This window comes from Mus caroli, chromosome 8, assembly GCF_900094665.2.
Source record: "Mus caroli chromosome 8, CAROLI_EIJ_v1.1, whole genome shotgun sequence".
NCBI classification, from domain to species: domain Eukaryota; kingdom Metazoa; phylum Chordata; class Mammalia; order Rodentia; family Muridae; genus Mus; species Mus caroli.
This window is the reverse complement of record NC_034577.1, coordinates 114,428,485-114,447,663: the sequence shown is the minus strand read 5'-3', so window position 1 is coordinate 114,447,663 and position 19,179 is coordinate 114,428,485. Positions and strand designations below refer to the sequence as shown.

The window sequence follows — 19,179 nt, the reverse complement described above, 5'->3', positions numbered from 1 at the left end:
GGGCTAGCTCCCACTGCCCAGTCACTGGCACTGTGTTCCTCTGAGAGAGACCACTTCAGGATGGTTACAAAGTGTTGCTCAGTGTTGACCTCGGCCTTCCACCATTGCAGACATGACTTCCACCAATGGGCAATCTATGAGCGCTACTTGCCAGCTCCGACGGCTTTGGGCGGCTGTGGTGGAGACCTGGAAGAGGCGTGCACAGTCCTTGTCAGCGAGATCATGGACTTCCACCAAAGGTCAGCCACACAGTCCTCAAACCTTCTGCTCTCTGCTAGTGACAGCACGGGTCAGCACAACTCAAAGAAGCTCAGTGTCGTCTTCTGTGTGGAATTCCTCAGTCATCGAAGCTCACACCATGGCTTCTTCATGGTGATCATTCATGTCCGTGCAATAGCACTGTAGGAAGTTACTTGTCCAGGGTCTCACTCTGTAGCCGACTCATCTAGAACTCAATCCTCCTGTCTCAGCCTCCTGAGGGTTACAGCAAAGTGAAGCTGGTCAGTCCCCTCTTCAGCTCTTGAGCAACTCTGGAGGAGGCGTATTTTGCATGTGCCCGTGACTGCCGCGCTTAGCAGTCTACCTCTTGCCGGCAGAGCTGCCTGCTCTGGGCATTTCATAGAAACAGAATCGCATGTGGGCTTGTGTTCCTGGCTTAAGCACTGTGCAGATATTTTCAGGGTCCATCCATGCAGTAGTATTTCATTCCTTTATGGATATATGATGCTGCTGAGCTGCTGGTTGCTTAGCCCACCTGGGTCCTCTCTTGAAGGAAGTTGAAGGGGAAGAGCAGTGGTGGGAGCAAGACTTGGCCTTGCAAGAGATTAGGGTTGCCTTCTATTTTGACATTACGTTACACTGAAGCAGAAGCTGCAGGCCTCTGGGCGAATTAACACCTGTTGCTTAGCAGCAGGGGACTAAGTAACTGGTAGGGCGGCTACAGCAGGGGACTAAGTAACTGGTATGGCTTCTCTCTCTCTTGCCCAGAAGCCTTGTGCCTCTGCCTCTTGCTTGCCAGGCTGGAGGGAGGTTTGGAGCAATAAACTTGTATTGAACCAAGCAAGAGAAGAGTCAAGATCACAGAAGGAAACAGTTTTACACAAGCAAATGTGCATAAACACACACACATTCATATACACATTCATGCACACACGTTCATATACCTACATACACTCCTGTTGGGTCCAACCAACTACTTATCTCATATCTACATACATAGATACACACATCCATACGTACGTATGCATATGGAGCAAAAGCCCAGCTGCCAGCACAGAAAGAACTCAGTCATTCTGGGTGAAAAATGAGCTCCAACCTTTACTGCACAGAGAAAGGAAAAGCTTCTACCTTTTTATTGCGAAATGAATTAAACCCGAGTCTGTAAGAAGAAAGCGCTGTCCTCTTTAGTAAGACAGCCTGCCTTGTTACGCAAAGCCCTGCTCCATCTCATGGTGAGGAGAAGCCTGCTCTCTCTCTGCTCTCGCTGCAGCTTCTTCTTTGTCTTTCTCTCTGCATTCTGCATTCTGTTCTCTTCCTCTTCCTTCCAATTCTGTCCTCTCCTTCTGCCACCTAATGACATTTCTAGGGTTTTTTTGTACCTTTTTAGGAGAATAGATCACATGGTAATTTACCACAAGTTTAAACAAATTCAAATCATAAATTGCATAAGATGTTTACAACAGAGATGTTTGTATGTGTTTCCATTAAACCAGATATCTAACTGGACACTCACTTTCTCTCACTAGCTCCACAGGTTCATTGAAAATTAGTATAAGTTAACAGTGAGGTTTTGTATAGATAAACCCAGTCAGAATTCTACCTTCTGTTCTTATCCCTACAATAAATAGTTCGTTCCCTCTTAGGACCTTTAGTTAATTGTTTTACAGCCTAAGGAAGGTATTCCCAAGTTGTGAATCCGTGTCAGCGCCTCCTTTCTATCTCAGAAGCAATAACTCATGGCGCGTGAAGCCTGGCAGAGTTCTAATCTGATTACAGCTTTTATATCAGAGAGCTCGAGTTGTAGCCCTAACTATAAAAGGCTTAATAACTACTAGTTTAATTTTAGGAATTCTTATAGAATCATCATTAGGGATTAAGAAATCACCTATTTGCTTGTATAGCATCACTATAAAACAGTCCATCTTCGCTGTTCTGCATAAAATCTGCCCAGCAGAGTGGGCTAACGCAGAAGGGTTGTTATATTAATTCTATAAGGACAGGAAAGGCATATCAGCTGCAGGAATCAAACCCTGAGATTTGTCCCTCAGGTCTTGCATACAGGGCCGTAGTTCACAATCCATGATGAAACCGTCTCAGGAAGACCGCCTGCTAGCCATAGCCTTTCCGAGAAGGCTCCCGACACTAAACAGTATACATCATCTTTATAATCACCTTTATCGTCCACCCGTCCATCAGTAGGCATTTGGTTGCTTCTGCTGTTTGGCTGCTGTAACATCACTGTGACCTTTTGAACATAGGTTTTGTAGAGCTCCGAGTCACTGTTTTTCCTGGACATATGCATAAGACTGCATTAATGGGTAATAATACTTTTTTCTTTTTTAAAAAAAGTGTTTTCACATGCTGGCTCTGCCTGCAGTAGAGAGGACTGCAAGTGCCCCCAGCACTGCCAACACTGTTCTCTTCTCGTTTTAGTGACGGCCACTCTAGGGTATGAAGTTCATTGCCACTGTTTGAGACTTATTTTTTCTTCTATTAGAATTCTCTCCCGACTCCCAACCGGCCCATCCCAGCTGTCTTCTGTGCTACTAGAGATCAAACCCAGGGCCCCACACAGACCTGCTAGTAACCTGCTTCCGAGGACAGCCCAGTCCTTTCAACTGGACAGTCTGAGTTGTAGCTCTTTACATGATCTGCACAGGCACTTAGCACACAGCCTGGGACAGTTTCTCTTGTACCCTCAACTGTCTTTCACGCCCTTGATAATGGTGAGTGAGTGAATGAATGAATGAATGAATGATGAATTTGCAGGGGTCTGATTCATTTGGTTTTACTTCCTTCATGTGAGGTAGGGGTCCACATTATTCTTTTGCATGTCTTTGTTGAGAAGACTGAATTCTCCCCCACTCCCCACATGGTCTTGATGTCCTTGTCACAGATCAGTTGGCCACTTACAGGAGGGTTTATCTCTAGGCCCTGGTTCTATCTGCTGTCTCAGGGTGTTATTCTGTGATGTGACTTTGAAGTAAGTCTTGAGATTATGAAGTGTGCGTCTGTCAACATTGCTCTTTTTAGAGATTGCTTTGGCTATCCTGGGTCCTTTGTGATTTCACTTGAATTTTACCATCAGTAAATTGGTTTGTTTGTTTGCGGGGAGGGGTTGGTGGTTGGTTGTTTTGTTTTGTTTTGTTTTTTCCACAAACCCATTCGGGATCCTGATGGGAACTGTATTAGATCTCTCCCACTTAGGATAATAATGCCATCCTAACAGTACTTAGGTTTTCCTGTTCATAGTCACAGGATGATTTTTTGTTTATTTAGGTTTTAACTTCTATTACCAATATTTTAGGTTTTCATGATACAAGTCTAATATTTGCTAAATATAAGACTTTATTAATAAATATTTTATATTTGTTTGTCTAAAGACATAGTCTCACTGTGTAGCTTTGTCTAGCCTAGAACTTGATATGTAGATTAGGCTGACCTTGAACTCCCAGAAATCCTCCTGCCTGCACATTTTCTTTTCAGTGTGACTGTAAATAGAATGACTGGCTTTTTTTTTTTAATTATTCATGGATAATGTATAGAAATACAGCTGAGGTTTGTTTATTGATGCAGCAAACTCAGTTCCTTGCTGCAGCTTCTTTCTGAGTGAGTCGCTCAGGCTTTATTGCCTGTGAAGTCATGTCCCTCGTTGGTGACATCCTGCAGCTTTGTGCCATTGTCAAGGGTATGATTAGTTAGGGGATGTTAAACCTTGGACGAGAAAGCACACTTGGTTGTGGTAAATATTTCTTCCCTTAAAAACAAAGGTGTGTGTGTGTGTGTGTGTCTATGCTTAAGCACAAATGCAGAAGCCAGGAGAGGATGTCGGCCACTTGGAGTGGACACACATTCTTAACCACTGAGCTGTCCCTCAAACACTCCCCTTTCTTTAGATAAGCTTTTGCAGTTTAGCCATGGCTGGCCTGGAACTTGCTGTGTTGGCCAAGTTGGCATCAAACTTGCAGTCATCCTCCTGTCTCTGCCTCTTGAGTGCAGAAGGTGCATGCATGTGTCCTGCCATTCTTTCCTTTGTTGGTAATCGGGACCGCTGGCACTTTGGGTTTTTGCTGGTTGTTTCGTGCTGTCAGTTACCCGCAGACGCTCCACTGTGGAGACGGGGAGGGAGGAAGGGGCACCACAGCAAGCTCTGCCGACAGCACCGCAGCAGCACTGAGCCGGCTTCTGTTTCCTTCTCAGTTCGAGGAGTTACAATCACTCAGAGGACTCAGACCTGGTTCTTGGTGGCCGCACAGGAAACAAGGATATTCTTTCCAGGCTACAGGTGAGTGAGAGGACAGAGCTCCATGTGTTTGCTGCAGCAAACCTGCCCTCTGCTAAGGTATTTATGACGTTTGCATAACGGTGCCCGACTCAGCAGAACCGGGTGAGAGCCTGCATTGTCCACACCATGGCAGAGGCCTAGAGCAACCGCATCCTTTGAGTTTACCCCACAGGTGAGCGTCACAAGGCCCAGACACTGTGGCTGTGATGCCAAAACTGTCTCCCAGCTTTGAGACATCCGAACTGACAGCAAAACTGCTGTGCAGTCTTCTGCTTCTTCTGCTTCCTCCACTGGGCTGCAGGCTCTGAGAAGTGACCTTAACAAGGTAGCCTACGTAGAGGAAAGAGCGCATGGAGCCCTCAGGCCCCTGGGGAACCCAGAATGAGCGGGAGAATGCAGCGGAGCCGTGCTGAGGTTCCAGTGCGTCTCTAAGGAGCCTGTTTCCAAACCTCCGTCCGTGCCTGATGCCCTTGGGAGGAGCAGGCATGCCAGTCCTCCGTTGCTGTGGCATAGTAACTGAGAACTGAGCTAAAGGAGCAAAGGCCACTTGTCCTCATGGCTGTGGTCCTGTGGTTGAGTTGAGGGAGGGTATGACACATATAGCAGCCAAGAAACAGGGAAGGAGCGACTGTGGACAAGGTAGATTCTCCAGAGCCCGTCCCTACTGAGGATTCTCTAGCCAGCCCGACCTCTTACGTGTTCTCCCCGTTCCCGGTAGTCCATTCAGTGAGGCCCCCAGCCCCAGATGGGGTCAGGGCCCTCACAAGCCTCTCATTCTGAACACCGGTGCTTAGCAACAAGCTTTCCACGCCTGGTGTTTAGGGGACATCTCAGATCCAAGCCAGAGTAGTACATGTCACTTTATTAGACGCAATCATATCTGTGGGTTCCATTCCTCAAGAGTCTGAATTCAGAAACGTGGGGAGTGAGAACTGTGGGTAGTAAGAACCGAGGATCCCGTAGAATGTGCCCAAATGAGAGCATCCTCCAGGATAAGAGAAGCTGAGCTCCTGGCTTCAGCTCAACCTGTCTTCCCATCCATCTTTCCTAGATGTCAGATTAGCCTGAGAGGGATCTAGCCTGCATGTGGTCCTTAGGGTCACACATCAGGCTGTGGGTGCTGGGTGTATTGTTTCTGTGGAATAGACAGGACACACCTTACTATAACTGGTATTTTTGCATGTTATTTAATAACTCCCAGCTCTTACTACGACCTGGCCAGCTGCTCAACAATCGAGAAAGATTTCTTTGGAGTTTTTTAAAATCAGCTTTAGCACAATGCCTAGGGGAACCACGCCTAATCCATCCCTCTCTATGCTTGCCTGTCTCCTCCCAGCTGAGCTCTCTACTCAAGTGCTGTCTGAATCTACTCAGTCTGTCCTAGGGGGCGTTTCCCTCGGCCACCTGCCGAGGTCCATCCCATCTAGTGGAGACCTCCAGTTCTCTCTGGCTCCTTTTCTTCTCTCCCCTCCTCCTTCCTCCTCTTTCTCCCCTCGTGGTCCCTATCTGGGACCCCCAGCCTGGTAACCAAAGCCCTGCCTACCTCTATTCTCCCCAGTAATTGGTTATAGCCACTTTTATTTAACCAATAGCTTTAAATCAGGAGCAAGGTTTACACAACAAAGGCCTGTATATGTGAGAATTTGCTCCATATTTAGAAATGTTCCGAAGTACAAGGGTCTCAGGAACTGTGACAGCAAAATGTTGGCCTGACACTAGACAGAAGTCTATCTGAGCTATGCTAGTAGGGATGGGACCATTGGAGCCTGACACCAGCCTTAAAGAGTGTATACATAGGACTCCCCTTCAGCTCATTCCTGCACATGTGTACACCTGTCAACACCTAGCACAAAGGGCAGTGTGTGGCCCCAGGGAGACCTGTGGTGGTATGCTGGGTATCCCCTGTGCTCATTTATGTTTACAACTTAAAGATTGCTGTGTTCGTTTCTATGGTATCGTGTGTTGCGGGGTGGGGTAGGCTGAATCTAGAGTCTGTGCATCCCAGGCAAGTGCTGTAACCTATGCAGGCCCCTGAAATTGCAGTTCTTTTGCCTTAGTCTCCCAATAGCTGGGCTACTACATCTGGCTAGAGATGGCCTTCACATGTAAAAGCTTGTGTCCTTGTCCCTCCTTACTCCTCATCCCTGTGGAGACAACCTTCTCAAGGTCATCTCTCAGCGTCCCCAACTAAGGTCCACAGCGAGCTGAGAACTCTTCTGCCCTGGTTCCTGTTTGGTGACAGGTCCAAGCTGGAAGGTGAAATAAGCCCTGCTCTTTTCCAGGAGATCGCTCTGGACTTGGAGCTGGATCAAGGTTCTGCTGTGCCCCATGGCTGTTCTACACCTCAGAGTCACTTTCTGTTTCGGGTGTTCAGAAGACGGCTGCAGGCTCTGGCAAGGCCAGACAGCATGGCTACCAGCCTCAGGAGACAGCAAGAACTGCTCATATGCAAACGGTATCATCTGGCTGACTCTCATGCCCGAGTCTGTCTTTAGCTTCCACTACTAAGTGCTTATTTCTATTATGTCTACTCCAGCCAAGCTTGGAATGGTTTCAGGGTCTTGGCTCTCATAGGAACAAGTGTAAAAGGTGTTTCAGATTCTAGTCTTTCTTCTTAGACTCAAGAATCCCTCTAGAGAAGATGTACTATAAAGAACACGTTTTTGTCTTTAAAGTGCAGTGTGACTGTTCTCATAATAGAATTTTCCAGCTAACGATTGCTTCCTTAGACACTGGTGCATCCTTCCACCTGCTTGTTGAAATTTTATTTATAGTTTTTGAAGTGCACTTGGGGTATCCACAGTGAATAAGCAGGGATTAAGAGCTGTGGACAAAGACGGCTTTGTATTGAGAACACATGAGTTCAAGGGCAAGCTCAGTGGGAACTGGAAGGGCTGTGGCTTTGCGCAGCATCACTTGGTCTGGAAAGTACTGTACAGGGCAAGGACACCCTGTCCATGCTGTCTGTCTTCACCACAATGCACCCCTTTCTTTCCAAGGCTTCTCCTCTGCCTGCCTCCATCTGTTCTTGTGGGTGGCCCCCAGGCTGGACGACCTGTCTCCCCCAATTGTGAAGAGTTCTTTAACCTGGTCAACTCTGAGTTGGTATGTGGTGCAGACGCTCTGGGCTGCCCTTTCTACCTCTGTTGGTTTGTGCTGACTTGGATCTGTTTTCCAGAGAAACTTCTGTTGCCACGGCAGTGTCCTGACCTCTGACATTACCATCCACTTCTTCAGGGTAATGTGATGCCTCCTTCAGGGCCTGGGCTCCCATGGCACCTGGGTTGGCAGACTGCTGAGCCTCAGGATGCTTTTGCTGCAGGGGCTCCTTCGTGTGTGTCTCCGAAGTCAAGACCCAGCATTGGTGGCCAACCAGACACTGACAGAATGCCAGACTAAGTGTCCCGTGATTCTGACTTCAGCACTGGTAGGTCTGGCCCAGTTGGGTTTGTTAAGTTACATTTATTTATCTCCTCCCCATACCCTGATCTCCCTGTATGTATTCATGCAGAAGCCAGTTCTTTTTTTCCCACTGTATGGGACCCTGGGATTGAACTCAGGTCATCAGATTTAGGACAAAGCACCTTTTCCCATTGAGACTTCTCACAGACCCTCGTCTAGGATATTTTTCCAAGAGTTGGGATCTTCACTTCCTGGGAGGTTCAATGTCCTACCCTGGTGGTCAGTATTCACAAAAATGTGTGGTAGGGGCTGGAACACTGGCTCAGCATTTAAAAACAATGTTCTTCCAGAGAACCCAGATGGTGATTCATCACTCATCTCTCAGGTTCCAGGGGATCTAACGCCTTCTGATCTCTACAGGCACAAAGCATGTGCCCACATTTATTACATAAACATACATGCAGGCAAAAACTCATATATAAATATATATGAATGTATACATACTTAGTTAGGGTTTTACTGCTGTGAACAGACACAGGGAAAGTCTTATACAGAACAACATTTAATTGGGGCTGGCTTACAGATTCAGAGGTTCAGTCCATTACCATCAAAGTGGGAACATGGCAGCATCCAGGCAGGCATGGTGCAGGAGGAGCTGAGAGTTCTACATCTTCATCCAAAGGCTGCTTGTGGAAGACTGACATAGGATGAGAGTATTAAGTCCAAACACACAGTGACACACCTACTCCAACCAGGTCACTCCTATTCCAACAAGGCCACAACTCCAAATGGTGCCACTCCCTGGTCCAAGAATATACAAACCATCATATATATATATATATATATATANACACACACACACACACACACACACACACACACACACACACGGTAGGTAGCGCGCACTGGCTCACAGAGACATCCTCTCTTCTTCAGTGCTGTCAGCTGCTCTGCATCCCAAAGCACAATATCTGCAGATGCTAGTGACTGGTCCCGGGAGCTACTGAAGCTTCCTAGGAACCCTGGGGCCTTCATCTGGTTCACTACTCTAACCAGAGGGGAGGTGGACAGGTCAAGCCATGGCCAGCTTCGTTTCAGTTTGTAGCTCATTGGGTGGAATTAATATTGATGAACTAGTCTGTCTTTACAAAGTTGCTCTCAGAGGCTCTCTTTAGAAAGTGGCATATAGAGGCGGGTCAGGTAGTGCAATGCCAACATTACAGGGTTTTCCTCATATGATGCCCTCCCTTCAAGCCTTGCCCCTGAGCATAAGAATGCCTCATAGATGGGTGGTGGTGGAGCACACATTTAATCTCAGCGCTTGGGAGGCAGAGACAGGCACAGGATCTCTGAGTTCAAGGCCAGCCTGGTCTACAGAGTGTGTTCCCGGACAGCTGGAGCTACACAGAGAGACCCTGTCTTGAAAGAAAAAGGAAGAAGGCCCTATAAGCTGGGTGTGATGGCTTACATCTTTCACCGCATCACTTGTGAGGTAGAGGCAGGCTGACCTATGAATTCTAGGCCAGCCTGGTGAGTCCCGGGATAGCCAGAGCTATAGCCTAAGACTCGGGCTCAGAAAAAGGAAAGCTCAAAGTTGCACAGCACTGTGACATAGCCCTGTGAGGCTCTCAGGAATTCCTAGCTGACTGGCAATTAGGTGTCTCGATGGTGGCCAAGGGGCAGCATATCTCATGGTTGTCCATGGCAACCCCCTTAGTCTGCTTCCTGGTGGTCTTTCACTTCTCAGTTGTGGTGGTCGAGCCTGGAGCCAGTGCTGTGTGGTCGGTGGATGAGGTGTTATCAGAGCACACTGCCTCGAGAGCTGCGGAGGCTCCAGGAGGCCCGGGAGTTTGCTAGCAAGTAAGCTGCTGCAGTGTCACGGGGGAGCCCAGCTGTTCCCTGGCTGGGCTGTGTCTATGGGCATCCTCTGAGTACTGGGCTGCCATCAGTACCCTGATGGCTGGCTGGCCTGTTTAAGGAGGCTGCTCTAGTGTTCCTGAAGACTGGTTTCATCAGGTTTGATCCAGCTCGCCCTGCCCTGCCCTGCATTCTGCTCTAATGTTTATTTAACTCACTCGCCACAGGCCCAAGGCAGGCAGCACAGGGCAGGGAGCAGGTTCTCACCTCTCTCTTGACTTGAATGAGAGCCCAGTCTGATTTCTGCCAATGCTAGCTGACATCCCAGAGCAACAGCAAGCCCCTGCAGCATCCAGGGAGTCCTCAGAGGCCTCGGCAAGACAGTGCTCTTTATAGAGGACTTTCATCTGGTAGCTGGTTTGGAATCCATGATGTCTGTGTCCTCCCCTGATCAAAAGTACTGCAGATCCTGCTCAGTAACCAAGCAGGCCTTGCTGCCGACCCTGCTGCTACAGGAGCTCAGATTACTCCTCTGACGCCTGCAGTGAACAGCATGAGTTTGCTGCCACTCTTACCCTCACGGAAACTAAGATATCATGCTAGTAATAAGGCCTGACTCTCTTGGGCTAGCCCAGTCACAGGCCCACATGAACAAGCAGGAATACGGAGAACTTAGTAGTACTATGGCCTATTCCTTCAAAGCTGCTGGGGCCCTGATATCCCATTGAGGTGGGTAGGACTAAGCTGGTTCCCTCACAGTGCTGTACACCGTGTGCCTTACGTACAGGGATGGCCCCACCTATCAGGTCCTCCCTGAGGAGACAGACACAATCATCTGTAGTGATTCTGGGCCCTGCACTGTGTTTGAGAGGAGAGCCCCTTGCTGTTAAACACAGATATCTGATGGCCAGGAGTGTGGCCATTAACTCTGCAATGATGTCTGTGTGTCAGTTTCGCCTCCGCGTCAGCTTCCCCAGCACCCAGCCCCGCCTGGATCGCAGCTGCTGCGCTGCACTTTGCATGGAGAGAAGTTAGGAAGGAAGATGTCACTGCACATCTGCAAAGGCTGGACTGCCAAAGAGAGGAGGTGAGAGAGTCTCCAGCGAGGCTGGCCCACTGGCTTTCCGAAGACAAGCGGATTTGGGGTTGTCACTCTCTCACAGTTAAATGCTTAGCTTCCTGTTCATTGGTAAAATGCTTGACTTTTGGAAGTGCTTTGTTGGGCTTGGTTTTGCCTGCATTACAACCTGGAATACAGCTACCAGATTGCTGACGTGGGTTTCAGCCACCCTGGGCGTCTCAAGAAAAGTGACTTAGGATTTCTTCCTGTCCTGAGATCCACTGAGGCCCTAGGCTCTGGAGTGTCAGTGTGGGACTTTGATGCAGTAACTGTTTTCCTCCTAGCTGCTCATCGCCCTCCTCTTCTTTTCCTTGATGGGTCTACTCTCGTCCTACCTGACCCAACGGGTAAGTCAGACCGTTCAGCTGAGGTAGCCTTTTCCCTGCAATCCTAGCTGGGCAGGAGCCCCAGGTAGTACATTCCGCTCAGACTTCAGATCTCTGGGTAGCTGAGGCTCTGTTTCTTGTTTGGTTTTCCTTTTGAGGTCTTGCTTCTGAGCTTGGCAGTCACCTGGTGGGTATGGGCGCCTCTGTTCAGCTTGGGTCACCACTTTTAGACTTTGCAAAGTAAAAAGGAGCACAGTGATTAGCTTCCCACCCCCTCAGCTCTTCTGAGGTTCTTCTGTGAACCACAGGATGCTGCGGAGCATCTGAAGGCTGTGGCCATCTGTGCCGAGGTCCTCGCGTGCTTGGAAAGAAGGAAGGTGTCCTGGCTGGTGCTCTTCCAGTTGACAGAGAAAGGTGAGGAGCCACGTGTCCCTGAAACAGTATGGGAAGGCTGGCTCTACCCAAGATGAGACAGACATAAATGGATGCACTGTCATGGCAACCTCCAAACAGTGACAACTCTGGGCAGCAAACGTCTATGGGTTTTACTTTTTACTGAGTTTATAAAACCTTACACTTTATTTGGGGTACTAATTCAGGGCACACACACTTTTAAAGCAACAGAAGAGTCCATTCCGGGCACTCAGAGGTCTACCAGCAGACACGCTGTAGGGAAAGCAGTTGGAGAAGGACCTGTTCAACTCCCTGTCTCTATTCTGTGTGAGACCAAGGGGAAAAAGACCCCTCTTCCCAGCAGCTCTTACAGGTGCCCTCAGTGTCATCCACAAGACCCTCTCACTGTCACCACAGCTAGACAGAAAGCTTCCAGGGCATAGGACATCTCCGAGTTTCCACAGCACTTGACACTGGGTTCAGGAGCCCACAGAGCTGACTGAACTCGGTTTTGCAGATACCAAGCTGGGGCACCTCCTCCACTTGGCCCCAGATCAGCACACCAGGCTGCTACCACTTGCTTTCTACAGGTAAGTCAGTGAGTGTGAGGGAGGGAGCCCAAGCTCCTGGGGCCTGGAGGTCAGAGTAAAGGCAGTGTTTCCCAAGGCCTTTACTCACTGGGTGGGGAAAGGTGCCTGTCAGTTTGTTCTACAAATGTGTGTATAGTCGCTGGGCTGGGCTGCTGCTCAGCTCTCAGCATCTTCCGGTCCTTCATTGTCTTGCCTCCCCCACAGTCTCCTTTCCTGCTTCAGTGAAGGGCCCGCTGTCAGGGAAGCAGCTTTCCTGCACGTTGCTGTTGACATGTACCTCAAGCTGCTACAGCTCTTTGTGGATGGGGAAACCAGGCTCCAAGGGCACTCTGAGTCCCAAGTGAGTGCCCCACGTCGTCGAGGGAGACACTCCCTGGGAGCAGCAGTGAGGTGTGCTAGTGCCACTTCAGTGTGCCTGACCCTTGACTGCCTGTCTCCGTTCTAGGGCAGCCCTGTACAACTGATAACAAAGGCACGTGTTTTTCTGCTGCAGCTAATACCTCAGTGCCCAAAACAGTGCTTCTCCAACATGACAGAGGTAACAAACCCAGAGTGTCCTCCGGAGCTGATTTCCCAACTTAGATCAAATGAAGCCACAGCCCTGTGACACTTGAGATGGTGGCTGCACACCACAGAGCCATCAGGCAGGCAGCATAACTCAAGTGTCCACCAGCTCCTCATCTGCAGACAGCTTGTCAAGCTGGCCTGGGGCTGAAGGCACTAAGCGTTGTATTTTCTCACAGCTGCTGGCTGGCCGAGGAGACTGTGACCCTGAGGTGAGCAACGCCCTCTGGCAGAGGCAGCAGGCTGACCCCAGCTTTGACCTCTACCAGGAGCCTCAGCTGTTCTGACTGCACCGATCTCAGTGCACCAGCCGGCACCTTTGTAAATAATTTATTGCCAGCAGAACATGGAGCTCTTGTTACACTAGAAAGTAGATTACCAATCTCCTTGATTGCTCTAGTTAGGAAAAGAAAAATTAATTATTCATAATCTGTGTCTGGCCTTATTGTTCAGTATCCATAGGAAAATAAAACTGCTGGTACCACAGCAGGTTGAAGTACACACCCTCAGCCCAAGAGAGGTGCCCTCTACCATATGGCTGCTGGCTCTGTGAGGTGGGGTGTAGCCTGGGGTCCAATGAGCAAGCAGAACTACACCGGCAGGGAAGTGAGGACTGAGTGAAAGTGTCCTTAACCTCACGTCACCTGCTGAGTTCAAGCTGCTCAACACGCCCAGCCAGCGGTCTCTCAGGTAGGCTCCGGCTTCACAGCCTGACCCTCCATGGTCCCAGAGGGGCTCAGAGGCCCAGGTGGCGGCTCTGCTTCCAGAGGCAGGGCTCTGTCCTGGGCCTGGGTCAGAGGATGTACCATGGACATATGCACGTTGAGGTTGTGGGCCTTTTCGAACCGCCGGCCGCACTGGTCGCAGGCGAAGTCCAGCTCAGTCTCCGCCTTGTGCTTGGTCATGTGGTACTTGAGGGACGCTCGCTGCCTGCACTGGAACCCACAGACCTCACACCTGGAGGGCAGAGGCAGGTGAGGTGAGCTGCACCTTGTCCCAGTCACAGGCAGTGCCCAGCCCACACTTACTGCAGTGGCTTGGCTCCTGAGTGGCGCATCTGGTGGACAAGAAGGTGCTTCCGCTGCTTGAAGGTCTGCCCACATTCGTCACAGATGTAATTGCGTACCTCTGCAAGACCAGAGGGGGTGTGAGCAGCAGCCACCACCACTACCCAGTCTGCTCCGGGAGAGGACAGTTATCACTGCTTTATACAACACCAGGGACCTTTAAGAACCCAACATTATTTAAAACGAAATTGATATGAAGAACTTCACTGATAAAAGTTTCTAGCTAAGCTGGGCGTGGTGGTGCACGCCTTTAATCCCAGCACTCGGGAGGCAGAGGCAGGCAGATTTCTGAGTTCGAGGCCAGCCTGGTCTACAAAGTGAGTGCCAGAACAGCCAGGGCTACACAGAGAAACCCTGTCTTGAAAAAAAAAAAGTTTCTAGCTAGACTACGGTGGTGCACCACTAAGTCCCAGTACTTGGGAAGCAGAGACAGGTGATTCAAAGATAGCCTGGTCTACGAGAGCGAGTTCTAGCACAGCCAGGACTACACAGAAAACCAGTTTCCAATATACACTAGTTCATTAAAAAAGATTTCCAAGTTCCTCAAAACACTGTTACATAGCTAGGTCTTCCCCACGGAAACTGTTTGCATTTCAAACCTTTCTGTTTGCTTTTGAAACAAGATCTCACTGCGTAGCCATGGCTGGCCTTCCAGAGGACCCATAGAGAGATCCGTGCACCACCATGCCCAGCCTGGCCTTTGCGGGCACAGATCTCTCTCTGGGACTCACCCCAAAGTGAGCCCCAATCAGCGCAGATAACAGCGAGGTGGAGGGGAAGCAGGCTGATGCACTGTGGAAATCAGCTTCTCAACAGAAACTACAGCCACATCAGGCATGGTGGCACACGCCTGCAGTCTCGGTGCTCAATAGTTCAAGACCATCCATCCTCTGCTGTAGATCGGATTTGAGGCCAGCCGTTACATGAAAACTCTCAAAAACAAAAACTGTTGAGAAGGCTCAGCAGGTAAAGTCACTTGCCACCAAGACTAACAACCTGACTTAGGTCTCAGATCTCTGTGGTCTGAGAGCCGATAGCTACGCGCTCCACATGCATGCTGCGTGCGCATATGCTTTCCTTTACACCGCAGCCACTGCAGCACACACTGTGCACCAATTGTACTTGTCCAACCCATGCTGTCTACACAGCTATAAAACACCTCTGACCTCTCAGCTGAAGAGTCTGTTTCCCCTCTTTGTTTTTTGAAGCAGGGTTTCTCTGGTGTAGACCAGGCTGGCCTCAGACTTAAGAACTCCTCCTGTGTCTGCCTCCCAAGTGCTGGGGTCAAAGGCGTGGGCTACCACGGCCCCACGAATGTTTCACCTCTGCAGAGAGCTGCTGCTGTGTCCACTAGTGACTGGCTACACAGCTTGAAGATCTGGACCAAAGGAAGTTAGTCATCAGGAGACATTCCCAAATGCTTATCAAGGAAAATCACTATCTAGCTGGGTTTCACCATAAAATCAAGTAAATGATCCATCAATAAAATGCGGAACGCTAATGTAAAAAGATTTTGGTCATTTATATAAACCCCTGAAAACTTTAACAAATCTATCTGAATGAATGCCACAATGTTTTTTTTTCTACATTCTAAATTTTGGGGGGTGTGTACATGCCATGTAGCAAGTGTGTGTAGATCGGAAGGCAATGTAGGAGTCGGTTCTTCACCATGTAGGTCCTGGAGAGATCAACTCAAGTCATCAGGTTTGACTGTAGATGCCCACTGAATCATCCTGCCAGCTCTAGTGTTCTTTTTTGCTTGTTTTGGGGAGGGTGAGGTGTTAAGAATTTCTTTGTGGCCGGTGGCACATACCTTTAATCTCAGCACTTGGGAGGTAAAGGCAGGTAAATTTCTGAGTTTGAGGCCAGCCTGGTCTACAGAGTGAGTTCCAGGACAGCCAGGGCTACACAGAGAGACCCTGTCAAAAAATCAAAACAAAACAAAAAATTTCTTTGTGTAGCCCTGACTGTCTTGAAACTAGCTCTGTAGACCACGTTGGCCTTGAAGTCAGAGATCCAACTGCCTCTGCCTCCTAAGTGCTGGGATTCCAAGGAGTGCGTTACTACCACCTGGCGCTAGTGTTAATTTCTAAAGGTGAATTCACAAGAGTACTAGGGTTTCTGTGCTATCAATGCTGAGAAGTTACCCAGACCTTATAAGGAGTGAGTAGGAGAGCCCTACTACCATCAGGAATTCAACAGAGAGGACTCCAATTTGTATGGATCCAGAATCCCAGTGTGACACAGACGCACCCGATACTAAGCTCTGTAAACTACTTGGGCACTACCTGCTTCTAGGTAGGCTATGTCCCTCTAGCTGGGCACCTGGGAGCCACTGACAGCCCAGCCCAGGCTCAGAAGGCAAAGCCTGGGACAGGTACCTGTGTGGATGAGCTTCACATGTCGCTGCAGGTATCGGTCGATCATGAATACCTTGTTGCAGCCAGGGTGTGGGCAGGGCCTTTCCCGGACCTCCTCATGGTGCTCCTTAATGTGCTTCTGGAGGAAGCAGGGACGAGAGATGCTGCTGTTTCATCTGAACACATCCTTCCTCCCGGGAGACCCTTTGTAGTGATCTGAGCACTTGACAACCGACTACTGGAAAGACAGCTACTTCTACCCTATACCACTGGCTCCTTATTTAAGCAAGGGACCGACTCCACATCCACTAGCATCCGGGGAACCTGTGGGAAGCCTGCACATGGCTCCACAGGAATACCTGGTGCCTCCAGCAGGCTCACCTTCATGCCATCAGCGCCACGGTATACAGCTGTGCAGCCCTGGTAAGGACACTTGTAGATGGTGGGCAGCTCCTCCCTGTAAGGCAGAGCATATGTGGAGGCGCTGACACAACATGCAAATGCCCCACACTGCAGCCTGCTCACCTCTCACAGCGCAGCTTTTTCTTCCATCCGGGCTTGGGCCCAGGCTTCTTTCTGATCTTGGGCTCTTCAGGCCTCTTGACTTCTCTGCCTTCGCTCTTCTTACCGGAGACCCTAAGTGGGGAACAATTTAGTGATGCTTTTTATTTATTATTATTATTATTTTAAATCTTAGCTTGCAGTTGACTCTTGCCTCTTCCTGCATCTGCAGTTTTCTTCATGCTTTCCTGACTCGGCTGCCTCGGTGCAGAATAGAACCTCATTTACCATTAGCCATCACAGTCAGGACAACCCTGGGAGGGTCAGAGGCTGAAGCAGACACCTCAGGAAGGGTGTACAGCCCAGAAGGCAGAGCCGATGGTTGTGTGGAGCACGTGTACTATCACACAGCTATCACATTTTCAGAACTTAAGCCTGGGTGCTAAGCATCCAAATCAAGAGATGGAGGTAGGGAAAATGAGAGAGAATTCTGTCAGTTCTGTTCCCAGACGACCTCATGCTCGAAAGGGGCTCAGCAAATCTGCTGTACTTGAGATTCTGTCAGGCACCCAGCCGCCAGAGGCATATCTCCAGCCCCAAGTCTAGTTATATTTCATATGCCAACAATGAAGAGTTCAGAGAGGAGACACTCGTGTTCAATAGCACCAAGAAGGATGAAAGGCCGGCACGACGGTGTGTATCCGACAGCGACTCAGAGATAACTCCAGAGCACTGCTCGAGGCAGAAGCTTGAGCACAGCCCAGACAATACACCAAGACCATCTCAACAAGCAAACATTTCAGAAGTCACCCAGTGTGCACAAGGGCTTAGATCCGATCCACCCTCCAAAATGTAGTTTAAATTTTATGTGTATGGGTATTCTGCCTGCATGTGTGTTATTGCCTACAGAAGCCAGAAGACGGGGTCAGATCCTATGGATCTAGAATTGTTAGCTGCCATGTGAATACTGGGAACCAAAAACCTGGTCCTCTGCAAAAGCAAGAGATACTCTTAACTGCTGAGCCATTTCTCTAGAGCCAAGATATAATTTTGAATCAGTAGCAGAAGCCAGGCCCTACCTCCGAGAGTTACGAGCAACAGCAGAAGAGCGGTGAGTCCAGCCCTGTTTAGATGGAGCACATGCAAAGACTGGCTTCAACTTCCAGGATGCAAAAATAGGCAAATGCACAAATGACCTTATGGGGGCAGAAACAGAGCAGACACTGAAGAGCCAAACAAGGTATGTGTTGGTGTTGTTTGTGAGGCAGGGGCTCATAGGCTAAGCTGTCCTGATAATAAAAAGAGATAGCTCAGCGGTTAGGATAACTTGCTCTTGCAGAGGACCTACGTTCCAGACCCCTCATGGCACCTGACAACCAGTTGTAAGTCCAGTTCTGGGGACCCAACACCCTCTTTGATCTCTGAGGGCACTTTATACACCTGGTGCACAGATACACATGCAGGCCAACACCATGAACAAACCAAAACTAAATAAATCTTTAAGATAATAGTAAAACATGGACAATGATGTCACATGCCTTTGATGCCAGCACTCAAGAGGCAGAGGCAGGCGGATCTCTTGTGAGACCAGCCTAGTCTACAGACAGTTCCAGAACAGCCAAGGCTACAGAGAAACCTTGTCAAAAAAAAACAGTAATAATAATAATAATAGTAGTAGTAGTAGTAATAATAAAACAAATGGTTAATTTTTAAAAGTTAAGGGGACCAGGCATATGGTCCACACTTTAATCTCAACACTCAGGAAACAAAGGCAGATGAATCTCTCTGAGTTTGAGGCCATCCTGATCTCCATAAAAAGTTCCACACCAGCCAGGACTACGTAACGAGACTCCATCTCAGAGAGAGGAAAAAACAAAGAAATAGCTAAGCATAGAATCACCTATAATCTTAACATCTGGGAGGTCAAGGCAGGAAGATCACTGAGTTCAAGGTCAGCCTGAGATACATCAAACCCTGTCTCAAAAAAACAAGGAGGGCTGGTGAGATGGCTCAGTGGGTAAGAGCACCTGACTGCTCTTCCAAAGGTCCGGAGTTCAAATCCCAGCAACCACATGGTGGCTCACAACCATCCGTAATGAGATCTGATGCCCTCTTCTGGAGTGTTTGAAGACAGCTACAGTGTACTCACATATAATAAATAAATGAAAAAAAAACAAGGAGCTGGATGGAGAGATGGCTCAGTGGTTAAGAGCACCGACTGCTCTTTCAGAGGTCCTGAGTTCAATTCCCAGCAACCACATGGTGGCTCACAACCATCTGTAATGGGATCTGGTGTGTCTGAGGACAGCTTCAGTGTACCCACATACATAAAATAATTCTTACAAACCAACAACAAAATCTAAGTAGCCCGGTACTGTGGCGCACACCCCTCAAGAGGCCGGAGCAAAAGGATCAGATTCTTTTTTTGTTTTGTTTTGTTTTTTTGTTTTGTTTTTCGAGACAGGGTTTCTCTTTATAGCCCTGGCTGTCCTGGA

At 48.9% G+C, this 19,179-nt stretch overlaps 2 protein-coding genes across 3 annotated transcripts in view; one reads left to right on the top strand and one right to left on the bottom strand.

Annotated features, from left to right (window-relative positions):
• Positions 1-13,064, top strand: part of Fanca (FA complementation group A) — a 52,566-nt gene extending 39,502 nt beyond the window's left edge. Inside the window, exons 30-43 of the mRNA XM_021170569.2 lie at positions 111-239; positions 4,420-4,504; positions 6,787-6,959; positions 7,504-7,609; positions 7,683-7,742; positions 7,827-7,931; positions 9,654-9,766; positions 10,715-10,850; positions 11,168-11,230; positions 11,518-11,623; positions 12,120-12,192; positions 12,397-12,532; positions 12,638-12,730; positions 12,936-13,064. Of these exons, the coding sequence (XP_021026228.1) occupies positions 111-239; positions 4,420-4,504; positions 6,787-6,959; positions 7,504-7,609; positions 7,683-7,742; positions 7,827-7,931; positions 9,654-9,766; positions 10,715-10,850; positions 11,168-11,230; positions 11,518-11,623; positions 12,120-12,192; positions 12,397-12,532; positions 12,638-12,730; positions 12,936-13,043 (1,486 nt within the window). The 3' untranslated portion in view covers positions 13,044-13,064. The remainder of the gene's footprint in view (positions 1-110; positions 240-4,419; positions 4,505-6,786; positions 6,960-7,503; positions 7,610-7,682; positions 7,743-7,826; positions 7,932-9,653; positions 9,767-10,714; positions 10,851-11,167; positions 11,231-11,517; positions 11,624-12,119; positions 12,193-12,396; positions 12,533-12,637; positions 12,731-12,935) is intronic.
• Positions 11,747-19,179, bottom strand: part of Znf276 (zinc finger protein 276) — a 15,249-nt gene continuing 7,816 nt past the window's right edge. For both annotated transcript variants that reach the window (XM_021170572.1, XM_029480494.1), the window contains exons 7-11: positions 16,709-16,819; positions 16,565-16,640; positions 16,205-16,322; positions 13,785-13,884; positions 11,747-13,713 (exon numbers count right to left, since the gene is read on the bottom strand). In XM_021170572.1, coding sequence (XP_021026231.1) covers positions 13,443-13,713; positions 13,785-13,884; positions 16,205-16,322; positions 16,565-16,640; positions 16,709-16,819 — 676 coding nt within the window. In that variant the 3' untranslated portion in view covers positions 11,747-13,442. The remainder of the gene's footprint in view (positions 13,714-13,784; positions 13,885-16,204; positions 16,323-16,564; positions 16,641-16,708; positions 16,820-19,179) is intronic.